The sequence below is a fragment of the Mustela lutreola genome, chromosome 14 (genome assembly GCF_030435805.1).
Source record: "Mustela lutreola isolate mMusLut2 chromosome 14, mMusLut2.pri, whole genome shotgun sequence".
Classification (NCBI taxonomy): Eukaryota; Metazoa; Chordata; class Mammalia; order Carnivora; family Mustelidae; genus Mustela; species Mustela lutreola.
Window position 1 is genome coordinate 35,852,235 of NC_081303.1, and position 19,849 is coordinate 35,872,083.

The following is a 19,849-nucleotide window of genomic DNA, read 5'->3' on the forward strand; positions in this document are numbered from 1 at the left end:
TACCTTTGGCTCAGGTCATGATTTTGGGGTCCTGGGATCAAGCCCTGCATCAGTCTCCTGGTTCAGTGGGGAGTCTGCTTCTCCCTCTCCCTCTGCCTGCCACTTGCCCCGCTTGTGCTCTCTCTCTCTCTCTGTGGAATGAATAAATAGAATCTTCAAAAAAAAATTAATTCTTCTTTTCAGTGAGTGAGCCTCATAGCTGTAACATCAAATTCATACCTCAAGAAAATATAAATGGCTACAATTTTTGGAGCATGTAAATTTGCTGGCCAGGAAACAGATATACTAAATTTGAGGGGTCTCTATTGCGGTGACCTTTTTATTTAAAATTTTTTTAATTTTAAAATTTTTATAAGAGTCAGTCAGAGAATTGTTCAGTTACAAATTCCAAGACCAGTCTGATTCTCTAGGAATGAGGTGGGCCAGGGAATTTGCACAGATTAATAGGTAGCCTTCCTACCTGAAGAAGATATGAGTGCTTTCTTATACTTTGAGAAATACTGATTAGGGACCTTGAAGTCACAAGTCACATCTCTCAGTAACGGGAATGGAAGGAAACTAATAAAGCATTCCTTAGCAGCTGAGTCAGGTAAGTTGAGCTCTGTAGCCAGAAGAAACAGATAGCTGGGTAATTTTCTGGAAGACTTTGGACCAAAGTTTGTCCTTGCTCTAAACACTATGGTTTGGCTGTGCATGTGATTCACTACGGCAACAAGATTTCACTCTACCTTGCAGGACTTTGCCTCTTCTTACAGTCTTCACTGTATTCTATTAAGACACTTGCTTTTTTTTTTGGTCACAGGTTTGTGTGCTATTTCCCTCCCAAGGCAAATGGCCATGCAAAATGCCATTAAGCACATTCAAGAGATAATACAGAACACAATCACACTATTCAAAACAGAAAAAATGTTGACAAATGTTAATTGGACCTTAGTAGAAGAAAAAACAAAGATTGAATACAACTTTCCTGTGAGTTGATACCCGGCAAAAAAAAAAAAAAAAATAGTCCTTCTTCTCTCCTGGGTCTGCCTCTCTTATAAAGAAATTTGATCCTGCAAATGAAATGTCAGAAAACTGAGGATGGGGGAGGGGCTGGGGGGGAAGGGGGGTGGGGGGGGTGGGGGGTATATTTACTAGCTTTGCTATCTTGGTGAAAAGACTTTGAATTTTCTCTAAAGAGAAGGTCTTAGTTATCTAGGTTTATTTGTCAAATAGAGGAGAATTGGAATTTTTACACACTGGTTGATTTACTAACTATGAATGGCCTCTGGCAAGCCCGTGTTTCCAACCATTTGAGGAGCTGAGCGATCTGTCCTCATGTTATTATAAAAAGCAAAGAACACAGGTTTCTTAGAGAGCAGTCAAGCGTAGGTAGGTTTGGGGGAGAATCTGACTTGCAAATCTCCCCAATGAATTGTTACTTTACCACAGTTAAAAGCCACATTTTTCATACAGAGAGTGAACCCAGTTACACATATCCCTTCGTGATAGCAGTTCTAATCTGAGTTATTTGAATCTTGGTTGAGTGAAGTGTTTGGCAGCTCCTATATATTTTAGCTTACTTTTAATTTAATCTAATTATATTTTTAAACTTAGTCTGATCCTTATTATGTTTCATCTGATAACAAAGAGGAGGAGGAGTCCCCAACAGAAGAAGTTTTAATAGAAGAAGCCAGATTGCATGTCGCTATAATCCAAATGGTTGGTACAGTTCATATAATCTATTATTTATTTATTTAAAGATTTTATTTATTTATTTGACAGAGAGAAATCACAAGTAGAGGGAGAGGCAGGTAGAGAGAGAGGAAGGGAAGCAGGCTCCCTGCTGAGCAGTGAGCCCGATGCAGGACTCAATCCCAGGACCCTGAGATCATGACCTGAGCCGAAGACAGCGGCTTAACCCACTGAGCTACCCAGGCGCCCTATTTATTTATTTTTAATTCTTATTTCTTAAATAATGCTCCTATTTCTTAAATAAGGCTTTTAGGTGGCTGGGGAAAAAAAGTTTTCACCTTTTGATAGCCTATTGTTATTAAAACTTGTTTGCTTTATTAAAGTTAAAAAATAACAATAAATGTCTTAAGCTTTAAATTCAAGTCACCTATCTTTATTATTCTGTTTCTAAGTCTAGTAATTTTTAGCAGTTGGCTTTTGAGGGGACTTTGAAAAATCTTTGGTGCCCTTTATGTACTTATCTAACTGAACATCTTCAAATATCTGAAACTACTTTTATAAATTTAATGTATTTGAGTTTCTTTTATATAAAATTCTCTTAAGTGCTTTTTTAACTCTTGCAAATCTAATACATTAAAACAAAACCAATGAATCAAAAATTCTCTTAAAATAAGATTAAATGTTTTAATATAAGGAAGACTATATTTTAAATAAATATATTTGTATATAATTAAATATAACATTAAAAATTATATGACATATTAAAAATAAAAATAATTATATATTATATAACATAATTTAAAATAATTACATATTATATAACATATTAAAAATATGATTACTAGGTAAAATCAAGTTTAAATCAACTTATCAAATTGCACATTTTAAATTGGGATTATGGTCTAATAGAACACATTTTATTCAATATTACAAATACACAAAAATATGCCCATATATTCATTATGCCCAGAGTCCATTTTTTAAAATTTTATTTTAAAACTTACAATGAAGAATTTCCAACATATACAAAAGTAGATATAATACTAGAATAAGTCCCTATGTACCCATCATCCAGCCTTAAAAACCAAGATGACTAACCCTGCCTCATCAGCAGCCTCATTCACTACTCTACTTTCCATATTAATTTAATACAAGTCTCAGATATCATATTATTTCATCTGTAAATACTTCAGTATGTATCTCGAAATTTTAAAGCCTTCTAAAAAACATAGTAAAATATTAATATTGTACCTAGAAATTAATAATAGTTCCTTAATCAAATATCGAGTCAATGATCAAGTTTCCAATTGTCTTGTTAATGTGATCAATGCGTATTACATACATATATTTAAAGATTTATTTATTTATTTTTTAGAGAGAGTGAGCACAAGAGGAGGGAGGGACAAATGGAGAGGGAGAGAGAGAATCTCTTGTAGACTCCCCACTGAGCATGGAGCCCAGCTTGGGGCTTGATTTCACAACCCTGAGATCATGACCCTGACATCACGATCCTGAGCCAAAATCAAGAGTTGGATCCTTTACCAACTGAGGCACCTAGGCGCCCCTCACAGTTTATATTTTCAAATTGAATCTGTATTTGTATTTGTAAAATTACAGTTACATTGTAATTAATGGATATGCCCTTTAAGTCTCTTTAACCTATAAATTCCTTCCTCTCTTTTATTTTTTCTGTTGAAGAACGTATTTCTCCTTAATACAAAATAAATTAATAATACTATATTTTCCCTTTTTTAAGCATTTCTAAGCTTAATTTAAAATGTTCTCAGAATTTGAAAGTTTCTTACCCAGAGCAGTATAGTATGGTCACGATTTATTTGTAGAGCCTCCATTAAGAGGTGGTGCCTATATCCCTCCCTGCTACTCCTAACTCATTGAATTTGGGCTGTTCTTGTGTCTTGTTTTGACCCATAAAATGTTTCTGAAGTGACTTTGGGAATGTTCTGGAGCCTGTGCTTCAAGAAGGTTTACAATTTCCACTTTCTTCTACTCTGAATACCAACCTGTGATTATCATGTGAGGAAACTGGCTTGCCTCTGAAGCATGAGATATCACATAAAAATGAACTGAGACGTGCAATCAAGAGTTGGGACCCTACTACCAGACTTGTAAATAGGGCCCTGTTAATTAAAAAAGTAGACCCAACCTCTCAATTGGTAAGAGATGCAAAGATTTTGTGACCATATTTTGTTTGTTACGTATTATATAACTACGTATATATTTTCTTGAATGCTTCCCCCCACCCAGTTTTTTTGAGTAATAACTGACATACATTGCTGTATCAGTTTAATGCAAACAGCATGATGGTCTGATTTACATATATTGTGAAATGATTACCATGGAAGGTTTAGCTAACGTTCATCCTCTCCAAATAGATAAAAGAGAAAGAAAAAAAGAAGAAAAGGAAAACAAAATTAGGATATAACCATATTTAATATAACATTGTGTGTTTGCCGGCCACAAATATTTATGTTCGTCCTATAAACAAAATACACTGATCCTTTTCTAAGACCCCCACCACCACACACATACCTTCATTCTATCTTGGGGTCAGACTCCAAGTCCAGTATCTCATGATCTACATTTGGTCTAGGCTCCTTGACTGCATCTCTTTATTTATTTTTTTTTAATAAAGATTTTATTTATTTGACAGACAGAAATCACAAGTGGGCAGAGAGGCAGGCACAGAGAGAGGAAGGAATCAGGCTCCCTGCTGAGCAGAGAGCCCAATGTGGGGCTTGATCCCAGGACCCTGGGATCAGGTTAAAGGCAGAGGCTTTAACTCACTGAGCCATCCAGGTGCCCCAACTGCATCTCTTTAAGTATGATTCCTCTTGATCTGGACAACCATGAACTAAGAAATGAGTAATCCGTCCCCCATGCCACTCCCCAACATTTAGTGCCAATCAACAGACAATTCTGTTCAAGACGGGGAATAACAGGAAGTCCTTATGCATCACTGGTCCATGGCAATTCTGAAATCGAGCTGGAACTATGCGCCAGAGCACCTTATTCTTTATATTTCCACAGGAAATAATCTATGTTTGTAGCTGACTGGCCTGCTCAGCCTGATTTCTGTCAGTTGAAACTTGGGATGTTTCTATTCATTTAGGATCATTTCTGTCTTCCCTAAAAGCGTGTTCTCAACCAATCCGATAACTGTGGAGGGCCACAGTTCCTTTTCAGACGGGCCACATGTCTGAAGATGAGTCTGAGAAAGCCTTCTATCTGCTGGAGAAGACAGACTGACTGCCAGCTTTAATCTTTCAGTGGTCTTAACAAAGGGTCTTCAGGCACATCCTTTATTTGATCTTGAACCCAAAGGCATATTTTACTGTCAGCACTCTAGATTCAATCTTTACATTTAGGTCTTTTGCCAGCTGGAGAGACTGCAGATGAGAGAGAAGTTTAGTTAGCAACCTGGCAAAGCATGGACTCTATTTTTTCTCTAATTTCTGCTGTAGAGTAAACTGTTTCTCTTTGGTTTCTCTCTCTCTCTTCCTGTACTTTGTCATAAGTAGCTTAAACATTGATAATTTTAGTATTTCTTGAATATTACAAATCTAGAAATAATCTTAGCTGCCAGATTCATAAGTTCATTGGGCACATTTTTCACCTTCCCAGGGGCCTCAGGTGACAGTATTGCCCACTGTGGTGCCTCTTCATTAGCACAGCTGGCTCCCTCCTGTACCTTAAATCAGTTTTTGCACTGCTCTCTGACTCTACTCACCCCTAAGTCCCAAAGCTACTGTCACATGTTTTAACCCTTTTTAGGGAGGCTCTGCACAATTGATTTCCATTTTGGTTGGCCTTTGCACTATATCAAATCAGACCAAAATTTACAGGCTTAAAACAATGGCTTATTATGTCTCATAGTTCTGTGGATTGGCAATCTGGATGATTCTGTTGTCGGTCTTGGCTGGGAGCATTCATGTGTCTGTGGTCATCTCATAGTTCAGTGGGACTAGAGGGTCCAGAATGTCCTCATTCAGAGATTTGGCAGTTGATGTGGGATGTCTTTCAGAGCACTTTGGCTGTCTTCCATATGGCCTTCTATTTTCCATAGAGTGGCCTGGGTTTCTTCTCAGCATCGTGGACTCTGGATTCCAACAGGGTAAGAGGAGAAGCTGCAAGGCGTCTGAATCCTATGTTCTGGAACTTGAATAACATTATTTTTTATTCCCATTCTATGAGTTAAAGCAAATCACAAAGCTAGCTCAGAGACAATGAGTGAAGAGGTAGACTCCCTTTCTTGGGAGAAACAATAGGGTCAGTTGCAAGGGCATGGACACAGGAAAGCATGGATACATTGGGGCCATTGCCATAATGACCTACAGCATTTACTTTTTTTAAACTAACAATCCCATGTAATGACCACTCCCACTCCTATTCTCTTTCTCTCTCTTTTTCTTTTTAAGTAGGCTCCATGCCCAACAAGGAGCTTGAACTCATGACCTGAGCTGAGATCAAGAGTCCAACACTTTTTTTTTTTTTTAAAGATTTTATTTATTCATTTGACAGAAAGAGATCACAAGTAGGCAGAGAGGCAGGCGGCAGTTGGGGGGAAGCAGGCTCCCCTCTGAGCAGAGAGCCGCATGCGGGAATAATCAATAGAATAATCAATAAAGAATGAGAACTCAAAATTATAAAAAAGTAGGGGTGCCTGGGTGGCTCAGTGGGTTAAAGCCTCTGCCTTTGGCTCAGATCATGATCCCAGGGTTTTGGGATCGAGCCCCACATCGGGCTTCCTGCTCCCCAGGGAGCCTGCTTCCTCCTCTCTCTCTGCCTGCCTTTCTGCCTACTTGTGATCTCTGTCTGTCAAATAAATAAAATCTTTTAAAAAAATTATAAAAAAGTAGAGACTATACAAACTGACATCACGGAAATACAAATGATTGTAAGAAGTTACTATGAAGAGTTGTAAACCAAAGAACTAGATAACCTGGATGAAATAGATAAATTCCTAGAAATTTAGAGTCTACTAAGACTGAATCATAAAAAAAGTAGAAAATCTCAGCTGACCAATAATGAGTAAGGAGATTGAATTAATAACAAAAACCTCCCACGATCCTCTTAATAGATGCAGGAAAAAACATTTGACAAAATACAGCATACTTCCATTTTTGTTTTTATTTATTTTTTAATTTATTTATTTGTCAGCGAGAGAGACAGCAAGAGAGGGAACGCAAGCAGGGGGAGTGGGAGAGGGAAGAGCAGGTCCCACCAAATGGAGCTGGATGCAGGGCTGGATCCCAGGACCCTGGACACTTAATGACTGAGCCACCTAGGTGCCCTTTCTTCTTTTTTTAAAAAAAATTTATTTATTTATTTGAGAGTGAGAGAGCACAAGCAGGGATGGGGGGACAGCAGAAGGAGAGGAAGCAGCAGGCTCCCCACTGAGCAGAGAGCCAGACGTGGGGCTCAATACCAAGACTCTGAGATCATGACCTGACCTGAAGGCAGATGCTTAACTGATTGAGCCACCCAGATGCCCCTACAGCATCCTTTCTTGATAAAAAAAACCCTGAAGAAAGTAAGGATAGAAGGAATATACCTCAACATCATAAAGGCCATATACAGAAGACCCACAGCTAATATCATACTTAATGAGGAAAAACTGAGAGCTTTTACCCTAAGGTCAGGAACACGACAGGAATGTCCTCTCTCACCACTGTTGCTCAACATAGTACTGGAAGTCCTTGCCTCAGCAATCAGACAAAAAAAAAAAAAAAAAAAGTCACCCAAATTGGCAAGGAAGAAGTCAAACTTTCAAACTTTCAGACTTTCCAGATGACATGAAACTCTATGTAGAAAACCTGAAAGTCTCCACCAAAGAATTGCTAAAAGGGTTACATGAATTCAGCAAAGTCACAGGCTATAAAATCAATGTACAGAAATCTGTTGTCTTTCTATACACAAATAATGAAATAGCAGAAGGAGAAATCAATCCCATTTACAACTGCACAAAAAAACCATAAGATACCTAGGAATAAACCAAACCAAAGAGGGGAAAGATCTGTACTCTGAAAACTATAGAAAAGTTATGAAAGAAATTGAGGAAGACACAAAGAAATGGAAAAGCATTCCATGCTCATGGATTGGAAGAACACTGTTAAAATGTCTCTCCCGCCCAAAGCAATCTACATATTCAGTGCAATCCCAATCAAAATAACACTAGCATTTTTCACAGAAGTAAAACAAACAAACCTAAAATTTTTATGGGACTACAAAAGGCTCCAGATAGCCAAAATAATGTTGAGAAAGAAAAGCAAAGCTGGAGGCATCACAATCCCAGACTTCAAGCTCTGTTACAAAGCTGTAATCATCAAGACAGTATGGTACTGGCACAAAACAGGCACATAGAGCAATAGAACAGAATACTGAACCCAGAAATGGACCCACGACTCTGTGGTTAGCCAATCTTTGACAAAGCAGCAAAGAATATCCAGTGGAGAAAATACAGTATCTTCAACAAGTGGTTTGGGGAAAACTGGACAGCAACATGCAAAAGAACAAAACTGGGCCACTTTTTTACACCATATTCAAAAATAACTTCATCCAAAAATGGATGAAAGACCTAAATGTGAGACAAGAAACTATCAAGATCCTAAAGGTGAACACAAGCAGAAATCTCTTTGACTTTGGCTGTAGCAACTTCTTACTAGACACATCATCAGAAGCAAGGGAAACAAAAGCAAAAATGAACTATTAGGACTTCATCAAGATAAAATGTTTCTGCACAGTGAAGGAAATAAACAACAAAACTAAAAGGCAACTGACAGAATGGAAGGAGACATTTGCAAATGACATATCTTATAAAGGGTTAGTATACAAAATCTATAAAGAATTCATCAAAATTGGGACACCTGGGTGGCTCAGTCAGTTAAGGCATCTGCCTTTGGCTCAGGTCATGATCCCAGTGTCCTGGAATCGAGTCCTACATCAGCCTCCTTGCTTAGCAGGGAGTCTGCTTCTCCCACTGTCTGCTGCTCTCCCTGCTTGTGCTCACAATCTCACTCCCTCTCTCTGACAAATAAATCAATAAAATCTTTTTAAAAAATAAAGAATTTATCAAAATCAACACCCTCCCCAATAAATGATCCAGTTAAGAAATGGGCAGAAGAGGTGAACAGACATCTCTCCAAAGAAGACATATAGATGGCTAACAGACACGTGAAAAAATGCTCAACTTCCCACATCATCAGGGAAATAAAAATCAAAATCACAATGAGATCCTACCTCACACCTTTCAGAAAGACTAAAAATTAACAACTCAGAAAACAACAGATGTTGGTGAGGATGTGGAGGAAGAGGAACTCTTTTGCACAATTGGTGGGACTGCAAACTGGTACAGTTATCTGGAAAACAGTATGGAAGTTCCTCACAAAGTTAAAAATAGAACTACCCTATGACCCAGCAATTGAATTACTAGGTATTTACCCAAAGAATACAAAAATGCTGATTTGAAGGGGTACATGCCCCCCAGTATTTATAGCACCAATGTCCACAATAGCCAAATTATGGAAAGAGTCCCAATGTCCATCAACTGATGAATGGATAAAGAAAATGTATATATATACACAATATACATGACCCTGAGATCATGACCTGAGCCAAAATCAAGAGTTGGACACTTAACCCGCTGAGCCACCCAGGCACCCCCCCTACCAAACGGTTTAAAGAAGAAATTTATGCCAATCCCTTCTCAAAGTCTTTCAAAATATTGAAAGAAGGGAACACTCCCAAACTCAAATAAGGACACTACAAGAAAAGATAAATAAAAGTCAATACCCTTGAAAAATACAGATGCAAAAATTCTCAACACAATACTAGCAAATGAAATTCAACAGCACATTAAAAGGATTATGAACCGGGGCATCTGGGTGGGTTAGTGGGTTAAGCCTTTGCTTTCGGCCCAGGTCGTGGTCCTGGGATGGACCCCTGCATCGGGTTCTCTGTTCAGCAAGGAGCCTGCTTCCATCCCCCCACCCCCACCTGCCTCTCTGCCTACTTGTGATCGATCTCTCTCTGTCAAATAAATAAAATCTTTAAAAAAGAAAAAAAAAGGATTATGAACCATGATAAAATGGGATTTATCCCTGAGATGCAAGGGTGGTTTAATATCTATAAAATCAGTTTAAAAAGGGCTCCTGGCTAACTCAGTTGGTAAAGCATGAGACTCTTACAAATCAGTCACATACCACATTGGTAGAATGAAGGATAAAAATAATATGATTTTCTCAATAGATGCAGAAAAAATTCCACACCCTTTCATGATAAAAACTCTCAGCAAATTGTGTACAGAAGAAATATACCTCAGTATAATGAAGACCATATGCAACAAACCCACAGCTAATATTATACTCAGTGGTGAAAAGTTGAAAGCTTTTTTCCAAGATGACAAACAAGACAAGGATGTCCACTCTTACCACTCCTTTTCAACATAGTACTAAATGTTCTAGTCAGAGCAATAGAAAGGAAGGAATAAAACTGTTTGCAAATGACATGGTCTTATATCTAGAAAACCCTAGGGGGCGCCTGGGTGGCTCAGTTGATTAAATGGCTGCCTTTAGCTCAAGCCAGGATCACAGTATCCTGGGTTTGGACCCCAGAAGGGAGCTCCCTACTCAGCAGGGAGTCTGCTTCCCCCTCTCTGTTAGCCCCTCCCCCAACTCATGCTCTCTCATTCTCTCTCTCTCTCTCAAATAAATGAATAAAATCTTAAAAAAAGAGAAAAGCCTAAGGAGTCCACCAAAAAACTCTTAAAACTAATTAACGAATTCAGTAAAGTTGCAGAATACAAAACCAACATACATGTATCAGTTGTACTTAAGTATATTAACAATGCATTCTGTGATAAAGAATTAAAGAAAATAATCCCATATACATAGCATCGAAACCAATAAAATACTTAGAAATAAATTTAACCAAGGGGGTGAAAGATCTATAGGCTGAAAACTATGTGACACTGATGAAAATTACTGAAAAAGACACAAATAAGTGGAAAGATATGTTCATGGATCAGAAACATTATTATTAAAATGTCCATATTACCTAAAGCCATTATAGATTCAATGCAATCTCTATCAAAATGCCAATGGCCCTTTTCACAAAAATGGAATAAACAATCCAAAAATGTGTATGAAATCACAAAAGAACCTGAAAAGCCAAAACAATTTTGAGAAAGAACAAAGCTAGAGGCATCACACTTCCTGATTTCAAATTATACTACAAAGCTGTAGTAACCAAAACAGTATAGCACTGGCATAAAAATAGACACACAGACCAACAGAGCAGAGTTGAGACCCCAAAATAAACCCATGCATGTGTGGTCAACTAATATTTGACAGGAGAGTGAAAAATATCAATGAGGAAAAGATAGTGTTTTCAATAATTGTGGGAAAACTAGATATTCACATCCAAAAGAAAAAAATTGAAACTCTCTCTTACACTACTTACAAAATTAACTCAAAATGGATTAAAGATTTAGATATAAGACCGAAACCATAAAACTCTTAGAAGAAAACGTAAAGAAAAAGGTACTTGACATTGGTCTTGACAACCAATTTTTAAAATATATTTCCAAAGACACAAGGAACAGAAGCAACTGCAACTAAAAAAGCTCCTGGACAGTAATATAGTCAACAAAGTGATAAGGCAACCTATAGCATGGGAGAAATTATTTGCAAACCATATGTCAGCTAAGAGGTTAATATCCAAAAAATGAAAGAAACTCATAAAAGTCAATAGAAAAAAAAAAACACAAATAATCTGATTAAAAGTAGGCAGAGAACTTGAATAGACATTTTCCCAAAGAAGACATGTGGTCAACCACATGTAAGGTACTCAACTAATCATCAGGGAAATGCTAATCAAAACTATAATGACAACCTACACAATGGAAGAAGATATATTGCAAATGACATATCTGATAAAGGGTTAATATCAAAGATATATAAAGAACATTTTTTTTAAGATTTTATTTATTTATTTGACAGAGATCACAAGTAGGCAGAGCAGCACACAGGGGTGTGCTCTCTGAGCAGAGAGCACAACGTAGGGCTCGATCCCAGGATCCTGAGATCATGACCTGAGCCGAAGGCAGAGGATTAACCCACTGAGCCACCCAGGCACCCCAATATAAAGAACTTATAAAACTCAGCACCCCAAAAAACAAATAATCCAATTAAAAAATAGGCAGAAGGGCGCCTAGGTGGCTTAGTCGTTAAGCATCTGCCTTTGTTTCAGGTCATGATCCCAGGGTCCTGGGTTTGAGGCCCATGTCAGGCTTCCTGCTTGGTGGGAAGCCTGCTTCTTCCTCTCCCACTCCCCCTGCTTGTTTTTCCTCTCTCTGTGTCTCTCTCTGTCAAATAAATAAATAAAAGCTTTTTTAAAAAATGGGCAGAAGACAGACACCTATCCAAACAAGACATAGAGTTGGCAAACAGACACATAAAAAGATGTTCATCATCACTGATCATCAGGGAAATGCAAATCAACAGAGAAATATCCCTCACACCTGTCAGAATGGCTAAAATCAACAACAGGTGTTGGTGAGGATGTGGAGAAAGGGGAACCCTCTGGGCATGCAAACTGGTGTGTCCATTGTGGAAAACAGTATGGAGGTTCCTAAAAAGTTAAAAATAAAACCACCCTCTGATCCAGGAAACACACTACTGGGTATTTACCCAAAGAATACAAAACCCCTAATTTAAAGGGATACATGCACTCCTATGTTTATAGCAGCATTATTTATAATAACTAAGATATGGAAGCAGCCCAAGTGTCCATAAATTGGTGAATGGATAAAGAATTGCTACAACGTTGCAACGATGTGGATGGAGCTGGAGAGGATAATGCCAGTGAAGCAAGTAAGTCAGAGAGAGACAAATACCATATAATTTCACTCATATGTGGAATTTAAGAAACAAAACAAGCCAAGGGAAAATAGAGAGAGAGACAAACCAAGAACAGAACTGTAGAACAAACTGGGGGGGAGGTGGGTGGGGACATGAACGTAATGGTGATGGAGATTAAGGAATGCACTTGTGATGACCGCGGGGTAACCAAAATAAAAACTTGAAAAGCATAACGAGATATCACACCACATCTGTTAGACTAACTCTCCCCCCAAACACAGGAAATAACTTGTTGGCTAGGATGTGGAGAAAAGGAAACTCTTGTGCACTGTTGGTAGGAATGTAAATTGGTACTGTCATTACAGAAATTGATATAAACATTCCTCAAAGAATTAAAGCTAGAACTATCATATCTTCTAGCAACTCCACCTCTTGGTATATGTCAGAAGGAAATGATAATAGAATCTCAAAGAGATCATGTGCTCCTGTGTTTCTTTCAGCATTATTCACTATATCAAAGACATGGAAAAAAACCCAAGTGTCCCCGATGGATGAATAAAGAGAATGTTATCTATTATCTATCTATCTATCTATCTATCTATCTATCATCTACCTATCTAATGGAATATTATTCAACCACAGAACAGCCATCTGTGATTTGAGGACCTTGTGCTAGGTAACATAAGTCAGACAGAGAAAGACAAATACTGTATGATTTCATGTATGTGTGGAATCTAAAAAAAAAAAAAAAAAAAAGCCAAACTTATAGAAGCAGAGTGAAATGGTGGTTTCCAGGGGTTGGGAGGTAGGGGAGTGGAGGAGATATTAATCAAAGTATACAAACTTTTTTATAAGTTATAAGATGAATAAGTTCTGGGGCTCTAATATACAGCACGGCAACTATAAAAATTCTATATTACATACTTGATTGTTGCTAAGAGAGTGGATCTTAAATCACACACAATCACACACAAAAAAGTTGTAATTATGTGAGGTAATGGATGTGTTAACTAATCTTGTCATGTAACCATTCTGCAATATATACAAGTGTATAAATCATCACATTGTACACCTTAAACTTACACAATGTTATATGTTAACTATATCACAATAAACCTAGCAAAAAGGAAACAAAAGAACACAATTTAACTTTTCTCTCTTGGTAGTTTTTTAAGAGGGTGAGATGATTAGTTAACCTTTGAATTAATACTTTGCACTATTCTGCTGCAGAAAGATGATGCTATGATGCTATTTATATTACCAAAGAAAACTCTTTGATTTGTACAGATTTTGAGTTTCTGAAGCTAGGAAACTTGGTATCTTTTATAGCATCCAGGATAGGACTTTGCAAAAAATGAATATTCAATAAATATTTAAATTGAATGAATTTGCGGTTTTTTTGCTGCTACAAGAATTTTCTGGTAAAAGTATATTTTCCTATAATGAATTCAATAATAATAATGAGGCCTATGTAAAGGTAAAGCAGAATATATTATGATATGTGTTTTTTTTGGTCCTTTTTAATGTTTGTTTAAAATTGTGTGTTTAGAGCAGCTTTGAAAAACAGTGTAATGATGGAATCCTCAGTGTAGAGGCAGCCCGGATATTAATTGGTGCAAGCAAAAGCTATTGCCCCATCCAAGGAAAGTAAGTATAATACTTCTTAAATTGTTATTTCCAGAATCAAATGGCTATATGGTAGAAAAAAAAAATCAAACTGAGAGTTAAATATCCAGATTGATCAATCTATTTATTTCACCTATCTCCATCCATCCATCCATCCATCCGTCCATCCTACTTATTTTTACTTATTTACATTTTTCCCCGGAAGGTCCATAACTTTGGTGTCATTAGGAGATTCTGGTGGAAGATCTGACTACAGTGTAATTAGATAAGAGACTAGGGGAGCCATGAAAGACAACGTATGTAATTTCATACACTGTTGTATTTATCTTTTCTTTATATCATATTTACTAAGTTACTGGATAGGGTAGGTAGGGAAGCCTGGAACCTGCCATTAGTCAGGTGCAGCCAGGCTTGAAGGAACTGATCCTTCTGATGGACCTGGGAGATACAATTAAATTTGATGGGAAAAGTTCAAGTGTCTTGGAGATATGTCTATAACCGGTCATAGTCCTGACAAGCATTCGCTAATGGGTAATCCAAGACAAAGTTTGTGGGGGCAACAATGACAGGAAATCCTGCCAGGTGGTAGTCAACATTTCAACAGTCTGATAATCTCTCTGGGAGATCTAACATCAGTTCCTAAAGTTTGGGAAGGGTAGGGCCTTCAGGGCCTTGGAGAGGCTGGAGCTAGGGAAGGCATGACAAAGGGGAGCTTGATTCTGAACCCCAAAGGACTGGTCTGGAGAAACTTTAATTATGCTCTATGTCAAGTCAAGAATAGTTCCAGGGACAGGCAGCAGGGGTTTCCTGTACATGACCATAGGATCGATAGATCGATACAGAGTTTCAGGACAGAGCATTTTTAATATATATTTTAATATAAAAGGGATTTCCCTTTTTATATTTACCCAGAAGTATAGCACTTGATTTTTATTTTAACATATATGTATATTTTTCTCTGTTAGATTCATGAGTATTTATGATGTTTCAACTTATGTGAGAGCTAGAAGTTGGCTTATGAAGTTTAAAAACATGTTAACTGTCTTGGAATATCATAAAGATAAGGCACCTCTTTTTCTGTATGGGTAAGTACTATAAATCTTTAATAGCAATATACCTAAAAAAATCACCGCTTCTCCCCTGTCAGTATTGATTACATTAAGTTTCCGTATTAAAAAAATTAACTAATATTATGGTCAGCCCTTTTTGATCAAGTGGTGAGGGAAGGAGCAGAGCATTTGCATCTCTCTCTTTGTTGAGTTGTTTGAGCGACTTTTGTTGATACCTCTGTTAGGGAGTGAGTAGGAAAGGAGAAGCAAAGACTGGTCATGTTTGGACTTTTTAAAGTGGTAATTGCCATATCTTAGGGTCATAGTACAAATTAGACTGCTTTCATGTTCTTCTGGGTATAACACTGAGCAGGGAGGGGAAAGAAATATCAAACTCATGGCCTATTTTTTCCTCTCCATTTCATCTGTGCCATGGGGCAGCTCTGTTGATATCCCTAACTAGGAAAAACACAACAGGGCCTTAATAATACCTGTAACCAATCTTCCAAATTATTGCAAGATATGGATTTACTTAACTCGTGAAGTTTTACTTAACATATTATGAGTTGTGAACTTATATGCTTTTTAGAGCAGGAAGACAAGGTTTTTCTATTAACAAAAGATATAAAAATGAGAAATACGAGAAAAATTCATGCTACTAAATTTTAAGTGGGCGCTGACATACCTTTCATAACAAATCCTGATAATTTCTTAACTTTTCCCCATGTATTAAGTTTAAAGAGAAATATAAGGAATTAATATAGGGTCTTGACACATATGTAGATAACCACTTTTTGTTAGGCTCTACTTAGGATGGATTGGAAAATTAAAAAAAAAAAAAAATACAGGGGCACCTGGGTGGCTCAGTGGGTTAAGCCTCTGCCTTCGGCTCAGGTCATGATCTCAGGGTCCTGGGATCAAGCCCCGCATCGGGCTCTCTGCTCAGCGGAGAGCCTTCCTCCCCCTCTCATTCGGCCTGCCTCTTTGCCTACTTGTGATCTCTCTCTCCGTCAAATAAATAAATAAAATCTTTTTTTTTTTTTTTAATACATCATGGTAATTACTGAATAGAGTATTTTTTCCTGTTCTGACTTTTAAGTGATGCTGATGTTTTTCTCTGCATTTATTTGTTTCTTGCTTTTGTTGAATGAATCTTTGCCTTGTTTCTTCTGTGCAGTTAGCCTTGATTTTAAAAAATGCTCCCCATCCTGATTAATTAATAAGAGCTATATTTTTATCTTTCTCCTTGATGATTATTATATACAGAAAATATGCTTTTAGGTTTATGTTTATTTATTCTATATTTTTATATTCTTCTTCAAATTAATGTTAATGATTTATTAAAACAAATCTGAACTTCAGCTCTCAGTTGTTATATTTTTAAAGTGATCTAACATTTTATTGATCTCTTTTTTCCCCAGGAATAATAAATTGCTGCTTTTTGTACATCACATAGTATTTTCAGAAGAATTTGAATATGCGGGACATGTTATAACAGTAATGTACATTTATCCTATGATAATACATCTGTGGCCAATGGCAAGAGAGTTAAATGTGTCAGCACTTTTATCAGTAAACTACTATTATATATTTTTATACATATTTCGATCAGCACTGAAGGTACTGTTTAAAATAAGATGTATCCAATGAAAAGAACAATTCAGATATCTTTGAATCTATCTGTGTCATATTGAAATAATTTGATACTAGAAGCCATTTGATGTAATAGTTCATAGGATCCTGGAACTTTAGTATTCTTCTTTGAACTTTCTGAGTTTAATTATGAAATCAGTATAATAGTCATGGTCTTGGGTATCAGGTAAAATACGTATCATAAAAGTGGAGAGAATCCCAAAGACATGAAGAGAAATGGGAATCCAGATGGAAAATACAAAGGGTTGTTTCTCTCAAATACTTTCTGTAATGATGCAAAAAGCAAGTAAGTGAATAAATCCAAACTGGTTTGCTAGGTCCTTGTCATAAGATGAGAACTGCTTTTTAGGATAAATGGTTTGAAGATGATTTGTCAACATTACTGTTTTCATATTTCATTATTAATAGTGTTGCAATGACTCTGTTTATTGCTATTTTTAATTGCTTGTTTCCAGCATTTCAACTTCATTTATAGGTTATAAATGAATTATTTTAATAAATAATGATAAATACAAGATTATAAATAAATTATTTTGAATCAAATTATGATTTTGATGTTGGAGATTAAAAAAATTTTTTTAAATTCCAAATGAATAACTTAAAACTCAACTTTTGGAGTACAACTCATTTGTAGTTGAGGATTGAAGTGTTAATTTCGAAGACCCATCCCCTCCCCCATCGTTGTATAGGTGCTATGAAATAACACACGTTCTGTTTGTCTTCTAAATAGATAATCATTTTGAAAAGGAAGTATTTTGATCAATATTGGAACACTTTGGACTTTCTTATCGTGCTTCTTGGAATCGTTGACCTCTTTTGTTTATACTTTGTCAAACTGAGACCAGACAACGTGGTTCTTATTCAGTTTACAGTAATACTGGGATATTTCAGAATAATTAGGTTTATTCCTTTCATCAAGGTAAAACATCACGCTTCCAAATGTTGTTGTTGTTGTTTTCCCCACACTGTTTGTTAAATGTGTTAAGAAACCTCATTATTTGGAAGGAAACAAGAGAAGGAGCTGTCTTTTCTGGAATGCTGTCTCCATAGGCTTCTGCCTGGTTTACCCTCTCAGCTTCTCAGAGAGAATGCCTTCCCTGATCACCCTGTGTGAAATGACAACCTGCTCCCTGGCACTACCAGCTTCCTGACCCCCCTCCACCTGCTTAAGGTTTAGTTTTTCCTCATAGCACTTACTACCTTTGTACTGTTGTGGCACGTACACAGCGATCTTTGGTTTGGTCACTGAGGTAACCGACCGCTCTAGAATGGCGCCTAGCATACAGTAAGTTCTTAATCAAATATTTGTCGAGTGAAAGACCGAAAATGTTGGTGCCAGTGGAAGCACGGTAACTCAGAAACAAACTCTCCAAATTTGCTCAGAAAGGCCTAACAGTGCAGAAGCATGAAAATATTTTCTCTACAGACCACTTCTATATTGCATACTGCCTATGGAACTTCATTCTGCTGTGGCCTTCAGTCTCTGTAACAGCTACTATTCCTTCTTTCCACAGTTTTGATTCTGAAGGTAGATTTTCAGATTTTCAGTCAGCTTTTTTTTTTTTTTTGGAAACAGTTCTCTCTACCCTTGATCACTGAGTGGCGCCTGGGGCAGGGAGGCCGACCAAGAGTCTCGGGCGGGCCCCTCCCCCCGGTCCCCCCCCCCCCGCCCCCACGCCGCCACGTAGCCCAGTGGCATCCTGGAAAGAGGATTCTTCCATGCAAACCCGGAGTCGGAGGGGAACCGGGAGCACCGTTCTGCAATCCCTACCCCCGGGGTACTGACGGCCATAGCAGAGGGTGGGGGGTGGGTGAGAAGGGGGAGGCCCCGGGAACACTAGACACTGGGGAGGAGGAAGGGACTCCACCGGCAGCTGACCCCAGGCACCCGGGACCTGAGTCGGCAGGGTGGGGATGAGTGGCACATGGGGCGAGGCTTTCTTCCAATGAAGTTGCCTTACATAAGCGTTTAAGTTGGGAGCTTAAGGTGGTTTCATTTGCCACTCTACGTTTTGTGTCTGTGTGTTGTTTAATTCCTATTATTTCAAACAAGTTTATTGGTATCAGTTGACGTTATGAAGGATTAATTTTTTTGAAGATCTTATTTATTTACTTGACAGACAGATCACAACTAGGCAGAGAGAGGAAGGGAAGCAGGCTCCCTGCTGAGCAGAGAGCCTGATGCGGGGCTGGATCCCAGGACCCTGGGAACGTGACCTGAGCGGAAGGCAGAGGCTTTAATCCGCTGAGCCACCCAGGCGATCCAGGATTAATGTAAAAAAACAAACAAACTGCTGACAACCCTGGTGACCAAAGAATCCTCTATTATCTTTCTCCATGAAATTTCATAGTCCTCCTAAAGGCAGACTTGTTTGAATGCTCAGACTTGCACTTGGAGACTTTATTGTCAGTTCCTTCCTTGATTCTGTATCAGTGTTACCAAGCTTTGGTGTTCGAAAGCGTTACTATACACAAAATGCTGTTTTGTTTCATACATTAAAATGTTGTTGTAAGGGGTAATTTTGATTATTAGTGATTTTTGCTTTTTTGAGCTTAGAGCCGAGGGTCTACATAAGGCATAACCCTTCCATAACACAAAATACGCTAGAAATCAGGATGTGTAGTATGAGGCTGTCTTAAAATGGAAGGGAGAAGCTTCTTAGGTAATCAGTTTTTATATGGAGATTTATTGCAGATGAAGGTAAAATAATTATTGTATAAGTAATACTTTGTGAAGTATCTCTGAGGGAAGTAAAAGAGTGTGAACCAGTCGCTACTTCCGTCCAGCACACTTTGACAGATCTCTATGAAATATACATAAGGAATTAATATAATCAGGATTAGCTTTTTCTAATGAGCACTTACTATGTTCCAGGACTGTGCAGAGCCCTTGACATACATTATTTAATGAAATTATTGCAATAGGCCTGTGAACCAGGTGTTCCCACTATGTAATTCAGGTGCTCTAAC

The 19,849-nt window shown here is 37.6% G+C and overlaps 1 protein-coding gene across 3 annotated transcripts in view; it reads left to right on the forward strand.

The window, feature by feature from the left end:
• Positions 1-19,849, forward strand: part of SLC9C2 (solute carrier family 9 member C2 (putative)) — a 97,974-nt gene that overhangs the window by 41,086 nt on the left and 37,039 nt on the right. For 2 of the 3 annotated variants that reach the window (XM_059146473.1, XM_059146474.1), the window contains exons 12-17: positions 803-969; positions 1,597-1,701; positions 14,101-14,198; positions 15,143-15,262; positions 16,648-16,846; positions 17,610-17,798. In XM_059146473.1, coding sequence (XP_059002456.1) covers positions 803-969; positions 1,597-1,701; positions 14,101-14,198; positions 15,143-15,262; positions 16,648-16,846; positions 17,610-17,798 — 878 coding nt within the window. The remainder of the gene's footprint in view (positions 1-802; positions 970-1,596; positions 1,702-14,100; positions 14,199-15,142; positions 15,263-16,647; positions 16,847-17,609; positions 17,799-19,849) is intronic. The other variant, XM_059146475.1, reaches the window with a different exon arrangement.